This window comes from Suncus etruscus, chromosome X (assembly GCF_024139225.1).
Source record: "Suncus etruscus isolate mSunEtr1 chromosome X, mSunEtr1.pri.cur, whole genome shotgun sequence".
NCBI classification, from domain to species: domain Eukaryota; kingdom Metazoa; phylum Chordata; class Mammalia; order Eulipotyphla; family Soricidae; genus Suncus; species Suncus etruscus.
The window spans coordinates 93,761,166-93,784,446 of NC_064868.1; the positions used below are offsets into that span (position 1 = coordinate 93,761,166).

The following is a 23,281-nucleotide window of genomic DNA, read 5'->3' on the forward strand; positions in this document are numbered from 1 at the left end:
GGACACGCATGGCTTCTGCTTTCTCCCTTCTGCTTGCCATGCAGCACCTTGGCCTGTCAAGGCAGCTCCAGCCCACTGTCCCTTTGTTGCCCTGGACCAGAGGGAGCAGCCTCTGTTATCACACCTCAAAGGCCAGGACAGGCTGCCTTCTAGCTACTCACTTGCTAGGGGGCAACTCTCAGAGCAGAAGGGGAGGCAGTGAACAAGCAAGCTAGTAGTAGTCCTGCATCTCTGCCCTTCCAATTTCATACCCAGGTGGTCTCAGTGAGAATAGGGGGTGAATTACAGGCACCATGGAGGACTTGAGTCCAGAGCCCTGAACAAGCAGGAAGGGCATGTTGGCTCTCACTCTAAGTTCACTGCTTAGGAGAGCAGAGGCCCAGGTAGGGTACAGGAAACTGGCACACGCCCATTGGCTTGGGAGCTCTACAGAGTGTGGGTGGTGATCAGCTTGTAAGCTCAAACATCTTTCCTTCCTAGACCATCCCTGGCCCCTTCAAATGAGGCGCCCCAGAAGGAATTGGCTGATGAGGACTTCCAGGGCCTGAAACCAGACACTGAAAGGTGAGCCAGGCCATGGGCAGGGCAGAACTGGTACTCAGCCTCCATCACTGTTGATAGCGAACGAAGGTGTCCCATATGGATGCTGCCAAGTGCACTCTGACTGGGGAGTCTTTAGTAGTGACCCAAGTGCCTTGCTCTAGTAGGAGTAGAACTAGCATGTTCTACTAGTATGGCCCCTCTCATGCAGTTTCTGGACCCTGTTCTTGCTCACACCTCACTAAGTTGAGCAGAAAGGCAAAAACACTTGGGTCCAGTTGGAACCATGCAGGACGACAAACAATGGCCTGGGCTTCTAGTCCTGATGGCCCATTCTCAGGTCAGCCAAGCCGGACATGATCCCACTTTAGCCAGGGCCAACAATGTCTCCTCCCTCACAGATCAATCACAAGCACCAGAGTGGTAGAACATGATGTATATTGAGACCAGAGTGATATCACAGTGGGTGGAATGTATGCCTTGCATGCGGCTGACCCGGATTCAATCCCTGGCATCCCAAGTAATCCCTGAGTGCAGAGCTAGGAGTAACCCATGAGCTTTGCCAGGTGCGGGCCAATAAGCCAAACTCAAACCAACCCAACCCAAACAGAGACTGGATTCTCCACATGCAGGCTTCACAAGAGCAGGCTTGATATTTGGAGAGGAGTAGTGTAGGGGCAGGTGACCCCGATGAACAGTTTTCTCATGGCCCTGAAGATAGGTCAGCTCAAGCTTCCAAGCTTGCATGAGCTTCCCCAGCTCCTCCACTTCCCTCGGGTGAGCTGAGGACCTTGTTCCTTGCCTTCCAAAGTCCCGTAGGCTGAGAATTGTTCCAAGGTTCAGTGAGGGGACACAGCGCCCCCTTGAAAGATGAGGTCACATGCATGTTCAGCCTCATTCTTCTTAGACCCGAATGGAGTCAGGGGCCACTTTCTCTTTTGCTTCAGAGGGTGCCCAAGGGGCTCCAAACCAAACACAAGTCATCCTTGGGGTTGAAGCAAATGGGAAAACCTGGTGCCTGCAGAGAGTCATGTGGCTTGTTCTCTTGGGGTGTTTCAAGGGGACACCCTTGCCAACTGCTGCCTGGCCTGCCCATGTCTCATCTCCCACTCCCTTTACTGGTTTTCAGCTAGTGCCAAAAGCTTGGCCTCCAAATATAGAAGTGTGGGAACCCATGGGAAATGGACAGCAGGTCCAAGAGTAGGTGGCTCAGCCAGGGCCTTAGGTTTGGAGCCACCACAGTTGAGAGCACTGTGCAAGCTGTCAGCAGTAATGCCAACTCACTGGAGACACTGATGGTGCTCCTTGAAGGCTCCTAACACTGGGTTTCTCCAGCAAGGTTCCTCCTGGCAGCTTATCTTTCTGGCTTCTACACCCTCACTAAAGGAGCTCTTGCCTTGCCTTTCTTGACTCATGTGCCTTAAAATGAACCCAACTATCTAAAGAACTTGAAAACTAATCATCCAAAGAAGCTTTTGGATTTTTTATGATTTGTGGAGTGTGGGGGAAGATATTTTTTATAAAAAGGATTTCAAACCAAACAATTTAGAGTTGTCTTGCTTACACTTATTTTGACAAAAATTTCCAAGAATGTTGCCTTTATTGTCTTTCCCCCAAATAAAGAAAGGCTTCTTCCCATGGGAATAAGTACCCTCCTCTTCCAGTCGGTGTTACCTTCACCATTGCAGTCGGGAAATAATGTCACAAGGACAATGAACTTTAGGCAGAAACACAGAACTTCTTAGTGACTTGCTAGCCAGTGATGGGAGCCTTCTGCTTGCTCAGAATGCTGGCAGTACGGGATGTGGTCTCACCAGGTGGGGCAAGACAGCACTCCCAAAGCTCCATCTAATGTATACCATTAGTATGCAAAAGGGCACAGCTTCTAGAAATAGTGATACCAAAAACCTTATCACCTCCTCACATTTGTTCAAAGCACTTATCATTAATGGACTCATTTACTCTGCTCATAAAATCTAAGAGGAAGACTTAGTTATTCTGTCTGTTTTAAAGAGGACAGATGACATGCCCAGGTCACACTGCTTGGAGGCAGCATTGTATCCTCATGAAGTATATACTAACCACAGGCCACTGGGGGGGGTCTAAGTGACTTCTGTGGCTGTGGTTCCTTCCATGGTTGGGGCAGGAAGCTAACCTCAAGGAGGGATCAAATGTGCAGACAGGCTCTGAACCAGCTGGGCTTGGCCCCCTTGCAGGATGTGCTCAGATGCCTCCTTCACCCCTCACTTGGATAATCAGGATATGTGTGGTGCTCAGATCTACAAGCCTGGACCAATGGCTACAAGGTAAACCTGTGACCAGTCTCGTTGCCAGGCATGGCCTTCAGGGCTCAGCCTTCGCTGTTGAATTTCATGACCCATCCCCTTGAGTTTCTCAACTACATGTGTCTCCTTCACATCAAGTGACCCAGGGGAGGCTAGGAGAGATCCAGACCTGGAACTGAGGCGACCCACTCAGTGCAAAGTCAGGAGACATGGCCCGCCCACAGGGATTGCAACCCAGAGAAGTGAGCTAGAGAACTCAGACCCAGGAAGAACATGGGATCTGGCTAGGAGAACGGGTGGCCTCAGGGTCATGAAGCTGCCATGGAGCAGACTGTGTGAGTTCCAATTCTACCTACTGAGCTTCCAGAAGCAGCTGCCATTTTGCTATGAGTGTGTCAGTGCAGTTAGTGATCTTTGAGAACTCCCACAGAACCCCAATCAAGAACCACAAAGCAAGAGCCAACTTTCTGAGGGACCTCAGGCCAGCTATGGTATTACCTAGCCTTGAAGTCAGTGGCTAAAGCCTTGGCCAGGGATCAGAGAGTGTTTTTAAGCACTGGGCATCTGTCACAACTGGGAGATTGAAAGGAAGTCTTGGATCCACAGTCTCCATTGACCCAAATTCTACATGGGACCCTGTTTTTTTACCCTTAGTTCTGAGGCCACTGTGACCTCTACCATCCGGGATAATGGGAAGAGTGACCTCTCAGCTGAACTGGATGAAGTGGAGGCCAACTGGAAGGGGTAAGGCATCGATCAGCTGTGCTGAGCTCCTCTGCAGTGGGGACACATGGCTCAGGCGTGCATTGGCCATTCATCGGCTGTGAAGATGAGGCCAGCCAGGCCCAGCTGGAACCCTCAGTTCTCTTTCTCCAAGGGCTTCAGAGATTTCCACTGTTGTTTGTTGCCTCTAGCCAGAAAGTTGCCCATACCAGTCAACCATCTGTCTGTCTATTTGGATGCCAACTATCCTGTGTCCAAAGCTGAAACACAAAGATAAAGCAGCTATAGCTGGCAGGAAGCATAGCCCAGCTCAGACTCGAATGTCAGTGCTAGAAGCGAGCAAGGGGGTTTGGAGGGGAGGTGGTGGCTTTGAAGCAGAAATATGAAAGGTGCTTATTTGCCTTCCAAGCAAAGGACTTCAGAGATCTTGGTACTTCCCAGTACTGTATGTAGCTAAGTGTGGCTGGCCTGGGATAAAGGCACTAGAACAGGAATCTTGTCCAGGTAGGAAGGGAATGACTAGTCTATGAGGGATTGTTAGTGATCACAACATTCCTATACTAAGTCTATTACTTTCCTCCCCCACACTATTGCCCCTGAGAATTAAGATCCCAAGTGTTCATGGTTCTTGGGAATAACAGTGCTCTGAAAGAAACAGGAAACAGAGGTAGAGAGAGGGAGGAGGTTAGGGCCACTTCTTACATGGGTGGAGGGATCACACAGGTGAGATCCTGAAGAAGGAAATTCCAATTCTAGGAAGAACAATAAGAGATGAGCTGCACATAAGTATAAATGAAAACATGCTGCAGAGACAGTGTTTAGCTTGCCCCAAAGCATAGACTAACTGGAACCCAAGCCATTAAAGAGATGAATCTGAGTTCTAGTAAGTCATTATGTGCAGACTGCATCTAATTTCAAGTTTTAACCAATAACAAAAATGGTCTGATTTGGGTGTTTAAAAGATGAGTACAATTTCCCAATTCCCCACTACATTGTATACCTACATTTTTACAGACACCTTACTTAGTTTTTGGGCCACACCCGGTAACGCTCAGGGGTTACTCCTGGCTATGTGCTCAGAAGTTGCTCCTGGCTTGGGGGACCATATGGGACACCGGGGGATCGAACCGCGGTCCGTCCAAGGCTAGCGCAGGCAAGTCAGGCACCTTACCTTTAGCGCCACCGCCCGGCCCCAGACACCTTACTTAAACCAGAATGTGTGGGGTGGGGAGGCTGACTGGGCCATGAATACTTAAGGTATTATGTGGATTTGTGGATTTGAGGTTTAAAACTTTATTGCCAATTAATAGAGTAATGGCAGGCACTTCTGGTGCAGAGTGCACAAAATGGATAAGATGGGGGGAAAATTGAGGCATGAGACAGTTATGTGATTTGTCCATCACTGACAGAATTGAGTTTCAAGACAAGAAGTTCTTAGAAAAACCTGTTAGAAGATAGTTCATTAATAAATTTATTCTTTGGAGCTTGTTTTCAAAACCTACAGCAACTGTCAGCACTCAGTGTGCATGATCTCCTCCAATGTTCCCCAAAGATAGCAAGGGAATGGCACCTTTTAATGCAACCTGACAGTGGAGGAAACAGAGACAAAATCCCATCAATATCCCATGAAAATCCCATAGATGTCAGATCTGGCCAACTCTAAGAGATGAGGCTTAGAACAACTTCCTTCTGACGTATAAGACTTTGCGGAATCAACTAAATGTAAATCAAGTAAATGTGCAACTTTTATTTATTTATATTGTAATGCCAACTATTGAACCCAGGTCACATGTATGCAAGGCATGTGCTTTCCACGGAGCCACATTCCCCACTCCAAGACAGACTTTCTGATCACGCTGTTTAATAATTCTGGTTGCACTTAAGAACCCTCCCCGGAAATGTTTTGAAAAACAGCTCCTTGAATTCCAATGTAGAGCCTTAAATTGAATTGTTCTGAGTGGGCGGTCACCATGAATGTATTTTTTTAAAGTTCCCCATTTGCTTTTATGTCTAGTCTAGTTTGAAAAAACCTTGTTCTAGGCTAAGTTCAGAAAAGAGGCACCTTCCCCCATCTTCCTAGGGGAACCCTTGGCAATACTTAGAAACATTATTTAGAGACAAGTGGGAGGTTATACTACTGGAGTTTGGAGGTAGAGATCAGGGCATTGGCCAACCTGGGACACAGGGCACATTGTACCGAGTTCTAGCCAGTGTAAAATTTGCTGAAGGTGGCAAATCCTGTTCTCTGTAGTTCTCATTATGTGTGAGGAAAGCCTGGGGTGCCTGGAAAGACCAAAGGAGAGGATGCACCTGCTCTCCTGAGGGCTGTGAACTGGACACAAACCAGTATGCTCCAGCCTTTGCAAGTGGCACGTGTGCGCCGAGCACATGCATGTCCACGCAGCAAGTTAGTGCACCTGCGTGGTCCACCATGTCCAGCAACCCTGAACTTGGTCGCAAAGCCTGTCGGGAAATGCGACCGCTCGCTCGTAGAGCAAAATGGCCGCTTGTAGGCAAAGCGCCTCTACCCTGCTCGCCCACGGCCGTATAAGCTATGGCCTGCAGGTGGCGCGCGAGGATTGCAGATAGGCCGCCGCTCCATCAAGTCTGGGCATGTCTTTGGTCTCCAGGTTAATAAAAAGAAATTGAGGGCCTGCCCAATGCAACTCCTTAGGCAGGGTTCCCTCTACCCAGGTCTTACAGCTGCTGGCTTGCAAGATGGGAAATCAGATTTTCCAGTCGCTAGGGATGTCCTGAATGGTTCGGCCTACCCTAGTGTCTAGGATTCTGTGAGGGAGACTCTAAGTTCCTGGGAGTTGTGTGAACAAACTTGTTATGGGGGGAGGCAACCAGACCAACAATGAAAATGCCCCAAATTTTAACTTTGCCTATGGCGTTTCTTCAATACACAAACACGAAAATGCAGTGTGTAAAGTGATTAAGAGCATGGAATCCTTGGTGGGGTTCAAAGATAACTTGTCTTATTTACTTTGTGGCCTTGGGTATCTTACTGATGTGTCCTGTGCTTCGGTTTCCTCAGCAGTAAGTTAGTGGTTTCTTCCAAGTAGGTAGATAATTTGTGGTGCAAAACATGAAGGACAGGTCCTGTCATTAGGTAGATGTCAAAACACTCTTTACCAGATTGATTGCCCTGATTTTATCAACAAGACAGCTCAACCTATCCCCAATCAATTTTTTATTAGAAATCAAATTTGAGGGCCCGGAGAGATAGCACAGTGGCGTTTGCCTTGCAAGCAGCCGATCCAGGACCAAAGGTGGTTGGTTCGAATCCCAGTGTCCCATATGGTCCCCTGTGCCTGCCAGGAGCTATTTCTGAGCAGACAGCCAGGAGTAACCCCTGAGCACCGCCGGGTGTGGCCCAAAAACCAAAAAAAAAAAAAAGAAATCAAATTTGAGGAATGTTGTTTTCTACTTTGTTGTGTTACAAGACTGGGCTTTTCAGATGTAAATTCACTTATGCCTGAGGAACAGATGAACTGTAAGCACAGTTATCAGTGCAAGTAATGCTATAAACCAAAGGAGGAGTCTATTGACGGTAGCACAGGAATGGAAGGTGCTTTTCCCTTCCATGCAATGTGATTGATCAAGAATTGATAATGTCAGGAGATTTGGGACATTGGTGGTAAAAATGTTGCACTGGTGAAGGGGGTGTTCTTTACATGACTGAAACCTAATCACAATCATATATGTAATCAAGATGTTTAAATAAAGAAAAAAAGTTAAAAAAAAGAATTGATAATGTCTACCTCCATTAGAGTTCTGGACGTTAACTTCCATTACAACCGCAGTTATTAGATTGCTTGTCTCAATGAGTAATAGGCTTCCAGGCAATCTACTGGGGGCCTAGAAGGTCTCTGAGCTGCTGCATTGCATAGACAGTTTCCTATCCTTTTCCAAATAATTCCTTTTTACTGATAAGTGGACAGCCACCCCTATAATTGTGAGTCTGCTCTGGGGCCTAGGACAGATGTCCCCTATTCATTTGCTTGGCTCAGTGTTCTCTTTGAAGATAAATTTTGGCTTCATTCACATAATTGGTAGGAACTCTCTACTTCTAGGGTACATAGGATGGAATCCTGATGAAATTGATGCATGGTAACATTAATTAAGGACTCCCAGAATCAGGAAATAAGCTCTTTGGACCAGAAGAAGACAACAGAAGGTTGTCTGTGACTCAAACTGGCAGGTCAGGGTAGCTAAAGGAATTCACTTCCTGAGCATGCCATTTGCAGTTTCTGGAGAGGCCAGCAGGCTTTCAAGGAGAAGCAGCATAGAGACACTGGCAGCTTGGCCAGCTGCAGTGGGACATGCTGATTGCTTTCTGGCTCCTGTTTAGGTATTTTAGGTCCTTCCTCCTAAAGCCGAAAGGTCAGGTAACTTTTAGGGCATCTTCTCCAAAAATTGTAGTCATTGCTTCTCTTTTCATTGTGTCAAGAGCAGGGAGTGACCTACTATCGCATTCACCATCATGAATTAAGTTTCATGTGTGGAAGTAGTGGGCAGTGTGATCTTATCTCAGCAGAAGCCATCAGCTAGTTCAACTCACTCGCATGGGTGGAATCCGTTCAGGCTAAACCAGAATAATGTGCTGATAAACATTGTTTTCTGGAATGCTGGGCTTATGCTGTCAACAGTTTGACTTGTTTGGGCCTTGAAAGGACCATGACAGGCTCTGCTCCGAACCTCTCTTGGGAACCTAAAGCCCATCTGGACTATGAGACGGGGCATCTCATGGGAGGTGAGAGAGCAAGGATTGCTCCTGCAACATTTGATCCATAAAGGTACTCATTCTTCTTCAGTGCCTTGGCTGGTTCTGAGGATAAGGTGGTGACCAAAATGGAAGAGGCCTGGAAAGAAAGGTCCAAAGCACCAATAGGTGACCAGGGAGACCCAGCTGCACCCAGTCAGAAGCTCGAGGACCCCAGCACTGGAGAGCAACAACATGGAGGAGCTGAGAAGCTAGTGGAGCTGGACAGCAAGGCCAGCAGGTAAGGGATATTGCGCTGCTTCAGAGCAGGGGGCAGGGGCTACAATCTCAGTGGGACTGCTACTATCCCTCATCTGTGCTGGTACTTGGCATGAGAGAACTTGGCTGAACGTGAGCAGAAGAGAGGCAGGGAAAAGCACTGGGAAGCAACTCCAGTACTGCAGGTAAGAAATGATGGGGCAGAGAGCCAGGAGATAGTCCAGAGATTCAAGCACAGGCAGAACTGAGTCAACCATTAGAATCTCTAGCTGTAGTCCTGGAGCCTCCAAGTACTGTACCCTCAGATTCTCACATTGACCACCCAGCCCAGTTGGCCTTCGGAATTTTCTGAGCACTGCTTGGAAGCTATCCTGACAAAAATGAGATAATCAGCCATAACTAGAATAGTGACTATGAGACAGAAACAAATTTGTTAGATTAAACAGATGAGATCCAGGATCGGGTGATAGTTACTACTCAGGGGACAGGTGAGTGGCACATCCCAAAGTCACAATTTTGGCTGAAATAACCACATGGATTGTGTGTGTAGGCAGAATCAGTCCAAGCCACCACTGACTGCATGCAGTGCACCTTGGGAGCACTATATCTGCGTCTGGCATCATAGTGGGGGACCTCCTGCAGCAGCCTGGGTGGGTGCCCTGATGCAGGGGACAGTAACACCCTGCTCGAAAGGTGGCCACTCTTTCTTCAGGTAGCCCAGTGCCTGAGAGTGCTGGGGCATGCCTGTGGTTGAGCCACATTCCCGAACTGAACCTACCTGGCTTCCCTGGTTCCAGTCTTTGTATCCAGTCACAGCCTGGCATCTCAGTTGATAGGATCACAAGGAAAGGAGATATTGGCACTCGGTGGGCCAGGAAAATAAGGAGCACTCTCTGCTAATAGTTCCAAGCATCAGATGGCATGCACTAGGGGGAAAGTCAGCCTGCAAGTCCACTTTGGGATTCCAGGGAGTAAATCAAGGCAAGCCGAGTGAGGATGGCAGGAGTTTTCTAAGGGAATCCGTGGAAGAGAGGAAAATCTCCATTGCTGTCTTATGGTATTTGAGTTGACGAGGTGAGAGCCTTTGATAGCCCAGGGAAAACAGGGACTTCTCATAGGAGGTTATTACTTCCTGGGGGGACATTGGGTGTGACTCAGCAAGACAAGAGCAGAGGCAAGCAATGTTAAGGGGGGAATTATAAGGAAGGATGTTACCCTAGCCATGGTCTGGTTGCTCACCATTTGAAGGCCAATGCTCTAGAAACAAATTCATGCAGATCCTGGAAACCAGAGAAGAGGGTGCAACTGTCCCCATTGTATTCTCATATCAGAACATGGGGGTGATCATGAGCTGGTGGAGGGATATGGGCAAAAGCAAAAAATGTCAGTGGGCTGGTGGGGGAAAGGGGTCCAGTCATGCAGCATTCTGAAATTCTATCATATGATTATTTTGTCAAATTAACTTATTTATAAATTAATTTTCCTCCTAATCATCTTAGCTAGTTAACGTTTTTATTAAATCACAAGAGACAGAATTAAAAAGTTGTTTGATAGTTGAATTTCAACTGCCATCATCACCAGTGTTCAGATTTCTTCCACCAACTTTGCCAGTTATTCTCCTCTCCCCAGACCCCCACCCCCAGCCTGCTTCTGTGGCAGCCAGTTCTTTTGCATGAGACAGTAAGGTAATCATAAGCACAGTAACACAACCGTGAGAACAGCAAGAGAACCATGAGCACAGTGGGTATGTTGGGGTCAGGGGCAATGTGCCCCTCCATCCTTTCGGCGCCTTGAGGGTTTCAAAGAGACACAGACCATGCACAAGCAACAGGTGAGAGATTTAATCTGACCAGTCAGGGTCGTCTGCTGAGAGAGATCTCAGAGCAGAGACCCTGAGGCTCTTTTCTGCAGAGTTTATATAGGAATTTTCAAGCAAGTACAGCACTTTTCCTTATCAGTCATAGACGCAGCTATGAACAAAGGCTTACCTTAAAAAACATCATAACTTTGAGAGACACATTCAATGAACAAAGAGATGACCATTAAAACTTATCAATCCTAGTGTTACATATTGCAGGTGTCAGCTTATCACAGTGGGCCAGGACCCTGGCCTAGTTAGTTGTAGAGAAGAAAGGGGATTATTAAAACTCAAGGTTCAAATTAGCTAATGGTTAGAGTTCTTGGCACAGAGTGGCACATACGTCAGCCTTAGAAGCATGCGAGTTGGGCTTTCTGGCGCCAAGAGCCCCCTCTGGCTGGTACTGCTCGAATCACTCTAGGCTTATAATAATTAGTAATAGTACATGAGTACTTATCAATTAACTTAACTTATTGATATATCCTATAAAGCTCAAAACTTACTTCAAGTGGCAGTTATAAACTAACAGTGAACATAAATGGGTATTGATCTCACATGCCCAAGACTGCTTGCTGTCCTTGGAAGCTGTGAAAGCAGACCTTGCTTATCTTTAGTTCAAGCTAGCTATCTGAAACCTTTTCCTAACTGTCTGAGGCCTCTTTGTTTCTGTAGCTCCAACTTTTTTGGCAGATTTCTGTTAGCAGGCTAGAATTCTAAAATGGAGCAGTCCTTTGAAAAAGAGAAGTTAAAAAAATATATATATATATATCCTAAAAACATTTAAGAATGTTTTTAGGCAACTATGTAAATGGTTCCTTTTTCTTTCTTTTTTTTTTCCGGATCACACCAGGTGGCAGCGGCACTCAGGAATCACTCCTGGCTCTGCGCTCAGAAGTCACTCCTGACAAGCTCAGGAGATCAGATGGGATGCTGGGATTCAAACCAGGGTCCATCCTGTATTGGCCGCATGCAAGGCCTTACCGCTGTGCTATCACGCCATCCCGAAATGATTCCTTTTTCTATGCTGGGATTTAGGACTCAAAGACTGAGTTCTCAATGGCTTCTCAGTGTTCTGCCATTTCAATTTCTTGGGAGACATTATGGGACTTGACCCATAAATTTGGATTTTGGATTTAGTTCCTTTTTTAAAATTGTGGGCCGCAACTGCTGTGCACAGGGCTTAGCTTGGCTCTGTGCTCAAGGATCACTCTTGGTATGACTCGAGATCATATGTGATTCAAATTGAGGTTGGCAGCATGGAAGACAAGTGCCTTTACCCCTGTTTTATCTCTCTGGCCCAGTGACTCTATTCTTTTCTCATATATTAATTGTTTAATTGAACACAATTTTGAAAAAAATATATTTTACTGAAAAATTTTGGAGAGATGTGAGGGGAGAGAAAGAGTCAGATACAACTTCAGGAAACATCATGGACTTTTCCTGAATGGGACAGCCCTAGTTTCTCTATTCTTGAGGATCCTAAAATGTTCAGGAGCCTCTGACCCTGCCAAGGACTTCTTCCTTTGCCCCTTAGTAGATTGGAACTCTGTCCGCAAGGAGTCAGATTGTCTTCATTGTGCTGGCTTTGTGGTTAATATTAATTCCTGAAACACTTGTATGTGGCCAACCTGGTACTCCATAAGATACCAAAACCTGCCAGCTGTTATCCCTGAGCACCGAGCCAAGAGTAAGCCCTGAGTACCCCCAGATATGGCCCCAAAACAAATAAAATTTTTTGAAGCAGTCTGGTCTCCAAAATTCTAACCAAAGCCCCAGGAATACAATATTGCCATGTAATTTTTCACATTTATTGCATGTAGAGAAAGTTATTCTTTCTGGGTTCATGCAAATAAAATGCCATAAAAATAAAAATACTGAATAAAAAAGAATACTGGGACCAGAGATAGTAGCAGTAGGGCATTTGTCTTGCACTCAGCTGACCCAGGACTAATGGTGGTTCAAATCCTGGCATCCCATATGGTCCCCGAGCCTGCTTGGGGCGATTTCTTAGCGCAGAGCCAGGAGTAACCCCTGAGCGCCACTGGGTGTCACCCAAAACAAAAAGAATACTAAAAGTTTTAATATTTTGATTGTACTGAGATTAAAAGTAAAGATTTGAGTTCTACTCACAATATGATGCAGGTTTTTGCAGGTAATAATTCGAATAAAGGAAAAGTTCATAAATTTGGAGAAAAACATTGTTCCAAACAAAAATGTCATTGACAGCTTGTAGTGCATTTGCCTTGCACACAGCTGGCCCAGTTTCAATACCTGAGCTTTCCAGGAGTGACTTCTGAGTGCAGAGGCAGGACAGGAGTAACACCTGAGAAACCACTGGGTATGGCCCCAAAACAAAACAAAATTCATTGAAACTATCATGTGTTGCTCCTAAGCTTTTTAAAACCTTTTTAGCCTGCTCCCTAAGTAGCTCTGCATTCAAACCCGTCTCTCCCAGTCTCTTGCTGAATCCTCTCTCTCCCCAGCTCAATCTTCCCCAATCTATCCTCCTGGTGAGCAAAACAGGAAGCCAAAGACCCCTCCCAGATGTGGACAGGTCTGATGTCAAGGTGAGCAAAATAGGAAGTTGGGGTAGAGGAGTAACAATTTCTCATTTGTTTTCTGTTTCCTATTGTGTTCTCCTGTGAAGACTCCTCAATATCGAGAATCAGGGCAGAGACCTGCATGTGGCAAACAATATGAAATGAGAGCGAGAGCTTTATTACTGGCCACACGGGAGCCCAGGTTTTCTTCCTGGCACCACAAGTCACCAACAAACACACTACTGGGATTGACCCCTGCACACCAGCTGAGGCTAGCCTGGAGCACAGCAAGCAAAATAAAACACAAATCACTAAATCAATAAAGGTGATGAAAGCTCACCCTAACTTACAAGGGAGTTTGTTCGACTTTATCACAGACCCTTAGCAGTGCACAGGAATACTCACAATGAACACCACAGACTCTACGGCAGGCTTACATGATCTTACAATATCCATATTAATGTTCAAATAGTTGTTAAAATTAAAACTTTTCCTTCATGAGACACATGAAGCCTCAATAGATGAATTAAGCCATAAGACAGACATGGGGAGACTTAGCTCTTTCAAGATTTGGGAATGTTGGTTTTTAGGCCACCCCCAGTGACACTCAAGGATTACTCCTGGCTATGTGGTCAAAAATCACTCCTGGCTTGGGGGACCATATGGGATACCAGGGAGATCAAACCGCGGTCTGTCTTAGGTCAGCCGTGTGCAAGGCAAACACCCTACTGCTGCACCACTGCTCCGGCCCCTCTTTCATGATTTTTATATTTCTTTATTTTAATCATGACTTAACTTTTTCTTAAAATTTTGATTTTTAAAGTGCCATGTAATTAATATTAAAATATTTTAAACATTTTAAGATTACTATGAAACAAATAATAACTTATCTCATCAAAGTAACAGATTTCAAAAACTATAAAAATGCTCATGGTTGTAAGGAAGATTTAGGTTTTTAAAAATTCAGACTAGATCTATTTAAGATCTACTGGTGAAGCTGTTTGACAAACAGAATGTTTTCTAGGCAGATCACCCAACTGACAATCTGCTACTATAGCTGATCACAATATTAAGAAAACTTTCAAAGCAGGAGTGATAGTACAGTGGTAGGGTGCTGGCCTTGCACATGGCTGATATGAGTTAGATCCCAGCATCCCATGTGATCAGTCCAACACTTCGGAGAGTAATTCCTGAGTGCTGAGCCAGGTATAATCCCTGAGCACTGCCAGGTGTGGTCCCAGCCAAAAAGAATACTTTGATAGTTTACGAAAATAGGAGAAATACATTGGATTTATGCATTAAGGCTTATTAACATATTTGTGTTTGTTTCTTCTTTCTTTTTGTTTTTTTGGGCCACACTCGTTTGATGCTCAGAGAAGTTACTCCTGGCTAAGCGCTTAGAAATTGCCCCTGGCTTGGGGGGGACCATATGGGACCCTGGGGGATCGAACTGTGGTCTCGATCTTTCCTTGGCTAGCACTTGCAAGGCAGACACCTTACCTCTAGCGCCACCTCGCCGACCCCTGTGTTTGTTTCTTGACTCATACTTAGTGGTGCTCAGGGGGCTACTCCTGGCTCTGTGCTCAGGGATGGTTACAGTGGTGCCCATGGGACCGCGTGATATTTAAAAACAAATATGAGTAAATTTTAAAAATTTACCATTTATTTGGTCTGATTTAGATTGGCCAAAGTAGAATTTCTTTCTTAAGCCCTTTCGCATAACCTTCGGCTGAATTCATGCACTTTCCTCCAGTAATAGGCTCCTTCAGCTTTGTTCTTTCAGAAAAATGTTCATTTTCTCTTTCTTTAAAAGAAATTCTATGTTCTTTACCCTTGCTTCTCATAAAATATAGCCTGCATTCTTTACATTCTCCTTCCATTTTCCCTATACATTCATTTTATTTATCTAACCCTCAGTTCTCAACGGTCAAGGCATATTTTCTAGTATGTCTGTATTTAAAAGACTTCATCTCTCTTTTCCCCCTGGCCATTTTCTTAGGGTAGTTTTCTTTTGATCCTGGGTGTTTTCATTTTTAATGAGTGATTAGAGTTAGCAGGGAATAGAGGAAAAGTCTAGGAACTTCAGTCACTAGTCATATTTCTCAGAGAAAATCAGGGAAATTACTTACCAAGTTCTAGTTTTGTGGCAGCCAAATGAACATTTGAAATGCAATTTTTAATCAAATTAAGTTTCTTTTTGTTTGGTTTTGAGGCCACAATGGGCAGTGATCAGGGCTTACTACTGGCACTATGCTCCAAGATCAGACCTGGTGGTACTCAGGGACCCTATGAAATAGGGTGGCCACATTACCAGGGGTACACAGAATCTCTGGCACCACCCCTGGTGCTGCCTGTTGTGAAGCAAGAGGGCTATGCCGCCCGAGAATCACAGCCCTTCGTGGCTTGCTCTTTAATTACCATCCCACAATCCAAGCTTTGGTAGCTCACTACCCAAGGCCAATTCGTAAGTCGTAAAATAGGTTATTTAGGGATAGAAATTTGAGGAAATAATGGACTTGTGCCCAAACCACCTCATTCTCAGGCTGGGCCTTGGGGGTGGCTTAAGGGCTGGGGGGAGCTAGTCTGCAAAAACAGAACAGGGGAATCGGCTAATTAAGGAGAGGGTCCAATCATGGAGTCTCCTGCTGGCACCAGTGGCTTGAGAATTATATAGGGGCATGTCTACCTGTTCTTTGTAAATCTGAAGATAACAACACAACGAAAAGCCAACATTCAGTGCTCTATATGACATCCTTAGAGATAGGACAGTAGTCCTACGATTTTTCCTCTTGTCCATGGTTGGCTTCTCATTTAACATTCGACATAGTTTATAGGAACATTTCTTTTTTTTATTTTTATTGTGGTCAAAGTGAATTACAAATCTTTCACAGTAATATTTAAGGCACAGAGTGACAATGAATGAGGGACATTCCCACCACCAGTTTTGTCCTCCCTCCACTCCTGTTCCCAACATGTCTCCCATATCTCCCTCCTTTACCCCCTGTAATGCTAATGCAACTGTTTCACACTTGTACAGCTTGTTGTAGATTGGGTACCGATTCTGTTGTCCTTGACTTTGGATTTGGTATTCAAGTTGATCATTTTTTATTTCCACCAAATGAACATATGACTGTCGGGTTGTGGTACCATCCATTTCCCCCGTCAAATTATGAGGCGGATCAAGGTGATTACAGTAATGTGTTTCTATTGGAAATATAAGAAAAGATATGAGAAGAGGGAAGGAAAAAGGGCAAACAAAAAAGAGAAAAACTAGGGGTCCGTCTACGTGTTATAAATATCCATTTAGAAGAAAGGGAAAAAGAAGAAAAAGATAACAAAACAAAACAAAAACAATAAGGGAGTAACAATAAAAGTACAACAAGAATAAAAAAGAATAAACCAGGGGCCAGAGAGATAGCATGGAGGTAAAGCATTTGCCTTGCATGTTTAAGGACGGTGGTTCGAATCCCGGCATCCCCTATGGTTCCCTGAGCCTGCTAGGAGTGATTTCTGAGCGTAGAGCCAGGAGTAACCCCTGAGCGCTGCCGGGTGTGACCCAAAAATGAAAAACAAAACAGAAAATAATAAACCAAAAACCAAAACCATCAGCTACGAAAAAAGACCAGCAACTATTCTTCTTCTTCTTCTTCTTCTTCTTCTTCTTCTTCTTCTTCTTCTTCTTCTTCTTCTTCTTCTTCTTCTTCTTCTTCTTCTTCTTCTTCTTCTTCTTCTTCTTCTTCTTCTTCTTCTTCTTCTTCTTCTTCTTCTTCTTCTTCTTCTTCTTCTCCTCTTCTTCTTCTTCTTCTTCTTCTTCTTCTTTTCTTCTTCTTCTTCTTCTTCTCCTTCTCCTCCTCCTCCTCCTCCTCCTCCATCTCCTCCTCCTCCTCCACCACCATCTTCTCCTCCTCCTCCACCTCCTCCACCACCTCCTCCTCGTCCACCTCCTCCTCTACCTCCTCATCCACCTCCTCCTCCACCTCCTCCTCTCCTCTACCTCCTCCTTCTCCTCCTCCTCCCCCTCCTTCTTTACACACTCCAAGGTCTTTTTATAGTGTCAGGAAACTTTCCACTCAGATTTGGGTGATGACATTCTGCCTCTGTAGCTAGAGATCTTGTTATTTGCGTAGGTCATAGGGTGAAGGCTAGGAGAGAGTTTTTCTTTACAGTTCTAGGAGTTCTGTTCCATCACTGTTGTTGTAATCAGTCTTCTATAATTAGTGGTCTTGGTTTCTGTTCATATCCTAGGACAGAGCCTAAGGTATAGTTTTTCAGCATGGTCCCAGAAGTTCTGCTCAGTCGCAGTTGTCAAAGTCAGACCTCTGGAATTAGAGATCTTGGTTTTTGTATGACTCCTAGGCTGAGGCCTAGGCTAGGAACTTCCTCATTGGTCTCTCGATAGGTTCTGTCCACACCATGTTTGTCAAAGTCAGTCTTATGTAGATAGCAATTTTGGTTTTTGCTTAGGGCAAAGGATGACATGTCTCCTGATTGCATCATGCCGTTAGGTGATGAGATAGGGCAGCCCTCTCTTAGCTCAAGTAGGAACATTTCTTAGTATCAAGGGAAAAGTAGCTAGGGATAAGCAAAAGATCAGGAATTCCTTTCCTTGTGTGGTGCACCTGTATACTCCTAGCACAATGCTCGGGATTCACTCCCATGTTGCTTGGGGATCATTGCTGGTGAACAAACACCTGTGTGCAAAGTGTGAGCTCTAATCCTTCAAGCCATCTTCCTGGCTTTAGGTATCAAGTTCTGTGGAGAAAAAGATGGTGCTTTAAGTAAATTAGTTCTTCTATCAGTCTATAATTTCAGATGTCTGAGATCTAAGGATGGTATAAGGGGGTGGTAAAGATGAACTTATTGAGGACAGGACAGGTAGTACAGAGGCTTAAGATTCTTGCAGTACAGAAGGTAAAGGTGCATCTTGCTGATCCGGATTGGGTCACTGCCATCACATATGGTCCCCCAAGTACCTCTAGGGGTCCTTTATTAGCACAGAGGCAGGAATAGCCCCTGAGCACCATTGGGCATGTTCCCCAAACACCTGAAATAAAAACTAAATAAAAGAAGAATGAATTTATTGGATTCTTTGTATGAGTTTACTAGTGAACTATATTCACCAGAGCCTTGAAAGAGCCAGAATTTATTTTGTAGGAAATAAATGTTCTAAAAAAGTTTAGAAACAGTAAAAGGCAAGTTTTTCTCTTGAAACTATTGATATGAAGTTGGATAGTAGCAAACACACAATATAACTACAAATGAAATCAAATTGCCAATTAGGAAAATGTCCTGAGCATCTATATACTCACAGACCCCATAGGTAAGTGATATGATTTTCCAGTTGCAAACAAGTTGCCTAGAAAACTTAGTGTTTCAATTCAGAGAATACATTTGACTAATTTCACATTAAAAGCAATTGAAATAGGGGCCAGAGCAGTGATGCAAGTGGTAGGGTGTTTTGTTTGCCTTGCAAGCACTAACCTAGGACAGACCACGGTTCAGTCCCCTGGCGTCCCATATGGTCTCCCAAGCCAGAAGCGATTTCTGAGCGCGTAGCCAAGAGTAATCCCTGAGCATCAATGGGTGTGGTCCAGAAAAGCAAAAAAAGGCAATTGAAATCATGACTAACAGGACTATGATGTTGCTATCAGGCAAGGCAAGCTCAGGACACTGAGAAGTAGAATCACCCCATGGGTACTGTGGACATTTTCAAACCCCTAAAAATCTCATAGGATTTTGAAATCCTAAAATCCTGAAATGTTATTGGCATTTGTTCCATTAAAACATAATTTAGATTCCATGTACATCCATGTATAGGAAAATTTCATGAATCTATTATGCTGAGTGAAATAAGTCAGAGAGAGAAAGATGCAGAATGGTCTCACTCATTTATGGATTTTAAGAAAAATGAAAGACATTTTTGCAATAATTTTTAAAGACTAAAGAGAGGAGGGCTGAAAGTTCCAGCTCACCTCATAAAGCTCACAATAAGAGTGATGAGCTTAGTTATAGAAATAACTACATTCAGAACTATCCTAACAATGAGAATGTATGAGGGAAATAGAAAGCCTGTATAGAGTACAGGCAGGGGTGGGGTGGGGAGGAGGGAGAATTGGGACATTGGTGATGGGAATGTTGCACTGATGATGGGGGGTGTTCTTTACATGACAGAAACACAACCACAATCATGTTTGTAATCAAGGTGTTTAAATAAAAAAACATAATTTAGATAAGGCCCAGTGTGATGATTATGATTATTATGCCCACACTCGACAGTGTTTACTCAGGGTTTACTCCTGGCTCTGCACTCAGGAATTATTCCTGGCAGTGTTTGTTGAAATCATATATATGATTCTGGGATCAAACCTGGTCGGCCGCAACAAGACAAGTGCCCTCCTCACTGTACTGTTAATCCAGCTCCAAGGCTCAGCATTAATTTTTGACAGTGTAATTTATACAACGTGTAACATGTCTAATTATTTTCTGCACCTATCTTGCTTAAAAGTGAAAGAACAAATAAGTCATTTGGGATGCTGTCAGTTTTAAGTGTAAAAGAAATTCTAGATTTGGTTTTAAGAAGACAAACACATCCAAAGTGATCTGGGAATGTGAAAACTGCATTAAATAACACTATGACATGATGAGAAATAGCTGACTATTTATTGCATCCAATTGACCAACACAGTGCATGGAAACAAGAGAGGGCCACATCCAGGGGTGCTCAGGGATTACTTCTGACTCATCACTCAGGAGTCACTCCTGGTGGTACTTGGGGGACCATATAGGGTGCTAGGGATCAAACTTGGATCAGCTGCATACAAACAAACCCAAGCAGCTCTAACTATCGCTCCAGCCCCAGGAAGAATATTTTTAACTTGTTTGTAGCAATATTTTGTCGCAGACTTGTAAAGCTTATAGACATAGCTCATAACATGGTATAGTAAATTGAATTTTTCAGTGTGGATAAATGAACACAACCAGCATCTCCAAATATAGCCATCTGTATTGTAATAAAAAAGAATATATAAGCTTAAAATTATACAGAATAGTGTTTAAGTGTTTTATCCAACTTAGAAATGATCTGGTTTATTAGCTAATTCACTCTAATTATAAGGTTCCAAATATCCAAAAATCTTAGATACTAAAGCTGATAAAATATAATTACAGTTGAAATAGCTTGTCATACTAATGACTTTGATTAAAGCAAATGTTTATTTTTATAATGAACTAGATAGAAGTTATGTCAGCCTACTCTACTATTAAAACTATTTAAACTTATTAAGACTATACCTAGTTACAATCATGTTTTTATTAGATAGAATGATGCTAACTCCTAAGACATAGCTAATTTTTGTTTGCTTTTGGCCACTTGAGATGATGCTGGGGCTTACTCCTGACTCTGCTCAGACATTACTCCTGGAGTTCTACTGGGACCATATGTGGTGCCCAGGGTGTTTGGCATGCAAGGAACTCACTTTATCAGATATATTATCTCTCTGGCCCAAGATTTATCAATTTTTATTAAACTAACAATATTAAAGTACTCTTTTAGACGAAGATTTTCATACAGCCTTCAAAAGAATTGTTAAAACATTTGGATGGATGGGCTGGAGCAGTGGCGGAAGCAGTAGGGCATTTGCCTTGCGTGTACTAACTTGGATGGACTGCAACCCATATGGTGCCCCAAGCCAAGAGCGATTTTTGAGCACATAGCCAGGAGTAACCCCTGAGCATCACCAAGTATGGCCCCAAAACAGAACAAATAAACAAACAAAAACATTTGGATGGTGATGAGTAGAGCTATAGTACAGCAGGTGAAGCACTTGTATACATGCAGGTGAGACCTGGGTTAGGTCCCTATCACCCACTCCATATGGTTCTCCAAACCCCATCAGGAGTGACCCCTGACTAAAAAGCTAGGAGTAAGCCTTAAGCATCACCAGATGTGGCCCAAACCAAAACAAACAAAAAACCATTGGGGTTAGTATTTATATAAAAATACATTTTTACTGGGGCTGGAGCGGTGGCGCAAGTGGTAAGGCATTTGCCTTGCATATGCTAATGTAGAACAGACTGCGGTTCGATCCCCCGGCATCCCATATGGTCGCCCAAGCCAGGAGCAATTTCTGAGCACATAGCCAGAAGTAACCCCTGAGCATCACCGAGTGTGGCCAAAAAAGCTAAATAAATAAATAAATAAATAAATAAGTAAATAAATACATTTACATATGAACTATATTAGAAGTGGTTTCTTGAATTTATGCAGGTGCTTATTTCAAAGAAAGGTAGACTATTTTACAAGCTATTTTTGTAATATACAGAGGTGAATATATATAACATACATATCTGTAAATATCTGCACAGAAGTGGTTTGTTGTTGTTGCTGCTGTTTGGGGGGATTGTACCTGGTGGTGTCCAGGCTGACTCCTGGCACTGTGCCAGGGAGCACCCCTAGATGGGTTCTGGGAGCTATATGACGTGCCAGAGATGGAACCAGATTTGTCCCTTGTACTGTCTCTCTGGCCTCCTGAGAGATCTTAAGACTTTAATTCAAAACATTTTTAGCATGTGTAGGTTATGAACATAGAAATAGAAAAGTCGCTATAGGTTATTGAGTGTTGAAGGTTTACTCCTTAATTAGGAATTCCTTCCAGCAGTGCTAGAGTTAGGTGGTGGAACCAGTGTCTGCTTTATGCAAGACAATTTCCTTGACTCCTGTACTCTCCTTGGCCTGAAAACTCGCATTGTATGTTACTCGGGTCTTGTGTTTGTCCTGTATGTTTTTATCAAGAGTTGTGTTTCTGTCAAATGGGACTGGTTAACACTACCTGAACAGTACAAAAAAGCACAAAGCTTCCTGTACATCATTGTAAAGGCCAGTTTAAACAGTTTGTCTCCATATGTAATTTGTGACTAAAAACTAAATTTTGGGGGTGGGGGTAACTAAGGAGAAACTAAACAGGGTCAAGATGTCTCCAAAGGTCTTATGTATAAATATTTGTAAATAAATAAGAAGATAACATATGTAGTGTTTACAATTAGTTATTTATGTGTTTGGGGATCTGAGATCTCAGAGACCCCCCCCCAATGGGGCAAGGTCTAATCAAAGTTTCCAGCCTATTTTTTTGGTCCACACTTGGCAGTAATCAGGGTCACTCGTGGCAGGGAGCACTAGGACCTCATGACCTTTTCATACCTTTTCCAGAGGCTACCTGCCAACCTTGTCTTGTGGTGTTCCACCACCACCCCTAGTGCTATTGGTCCCCTAATTTCCTGCTCTTGCCTCCCATTTAGGCGATTTTCACTATGCCACCTTGGGTTATCCTGGGGGACCCACGGAGTGGGTACATTTACAGGCCTGAGTTGATAAGTAGCTGCTGAGAGGGTGATACTGAGTTTGGACACTGAGAGGGTGGTACTGAGTTTGGACTAACAGGAAGTAATCTTTATGGTGGTGAGTTGATAGAGAGGGGACAAAAGACGTGACAAGTGATCAACTCTCTCACAGATCTCCCTCCGCCTTTGGCTGCTGAGAGGCCGAGAAAGAAACTGGAGGTTGTGGAAACTGGTCGGCAAAGGTCCTTCCTTCCTTCCTTCCTTCCTTCCTTCCTTCCTTCCTTCCTTCCTTCCTTCCTTCCTTCCTTCCTTCCTTCCTTCCTTCCTTCCTTCCTTCCTTCCTCCCTCCCTCCCTCCCTCCCTCCCATCCTCCCTCCCATCCTCCCTCCCATCCTCCCTCCCATCCTCCCTCCCTCCCTCCCTCTCTTCGTTTATTGGTCCACAGTTGATGTTCTAGCCTTACTCTTAGCTCTGTGCTCAGGGACTATAGAGAGTTTTAGGGATCAAATTGTAAGGCAAATGCCCTCCCCACTGTACTGTGGCTCCGACACTGTGGCCAGCCTTACTCTTGGCTCTGTGCTCAGGGACTATAGAGAGTTTTAGGGATCAAACTTGTAAGGCAAATGCCCTCCCCACTGTACTATGGCTCTGACACTGTGGCCATTTTGTTTCAAAAGGGACATTGAAGTGGGCATCATGGCTCCTGCTCCCACATCACCCCCATTTGTGGCCCCAGGGTGTGGGCTGGTAGTGGAGTCCAGCCCTATATGACAGAGACCCCATCAGCCCTGTGCTCATAATGGCCTCGCCACGGGGTCCAAAGAGCGTCAGGCCACAGACACAACATGTCCATGAGCTCCCGTACGCCTGCGCGTGCCAGCCTGGCAGCGCCAGTGTGCCTGCGTGTCGCCATTTTCTGCAGCCTCGCGCCGGGGCCGCGGTGGCCGCCGGGAACTGCGACCGTCAACCAAGGAAATGGCTGCTCTGGGCAGAATGAACTCCGGTGGGGCTC

At 44.5% G+C, this 23,281-nt stretch overlaps 1 protein-coding gene across 1 annotated transcript in view; it reads left to right on the forward strand.

Moving 5' to 3' along the window:
* ZNF185 (zinc finger protein 185 with LIM domain) overlaps positions 1-23,281 on the forward strand; it is a 53,585-nt gene that overhangs the window by 18,101 nt on the left and 12,203 nt on the right. Inside the window, exons 15-17 of the mRNA XM_049766964.1 lie at positions 481-564; positions 3,480-3,569; positions 8,369-8,557. Of these exons, the coding sequence (XP_049622921.1) occupies positions 481-564; positions 3,480-3,569; positions 8,369-8,557 (363 nt within the window). The remainder of the gene's footprint in view (positions 1-480; positions 565-3,479; positions 3,570-8,368; positions 8,558-23,281) is intronic.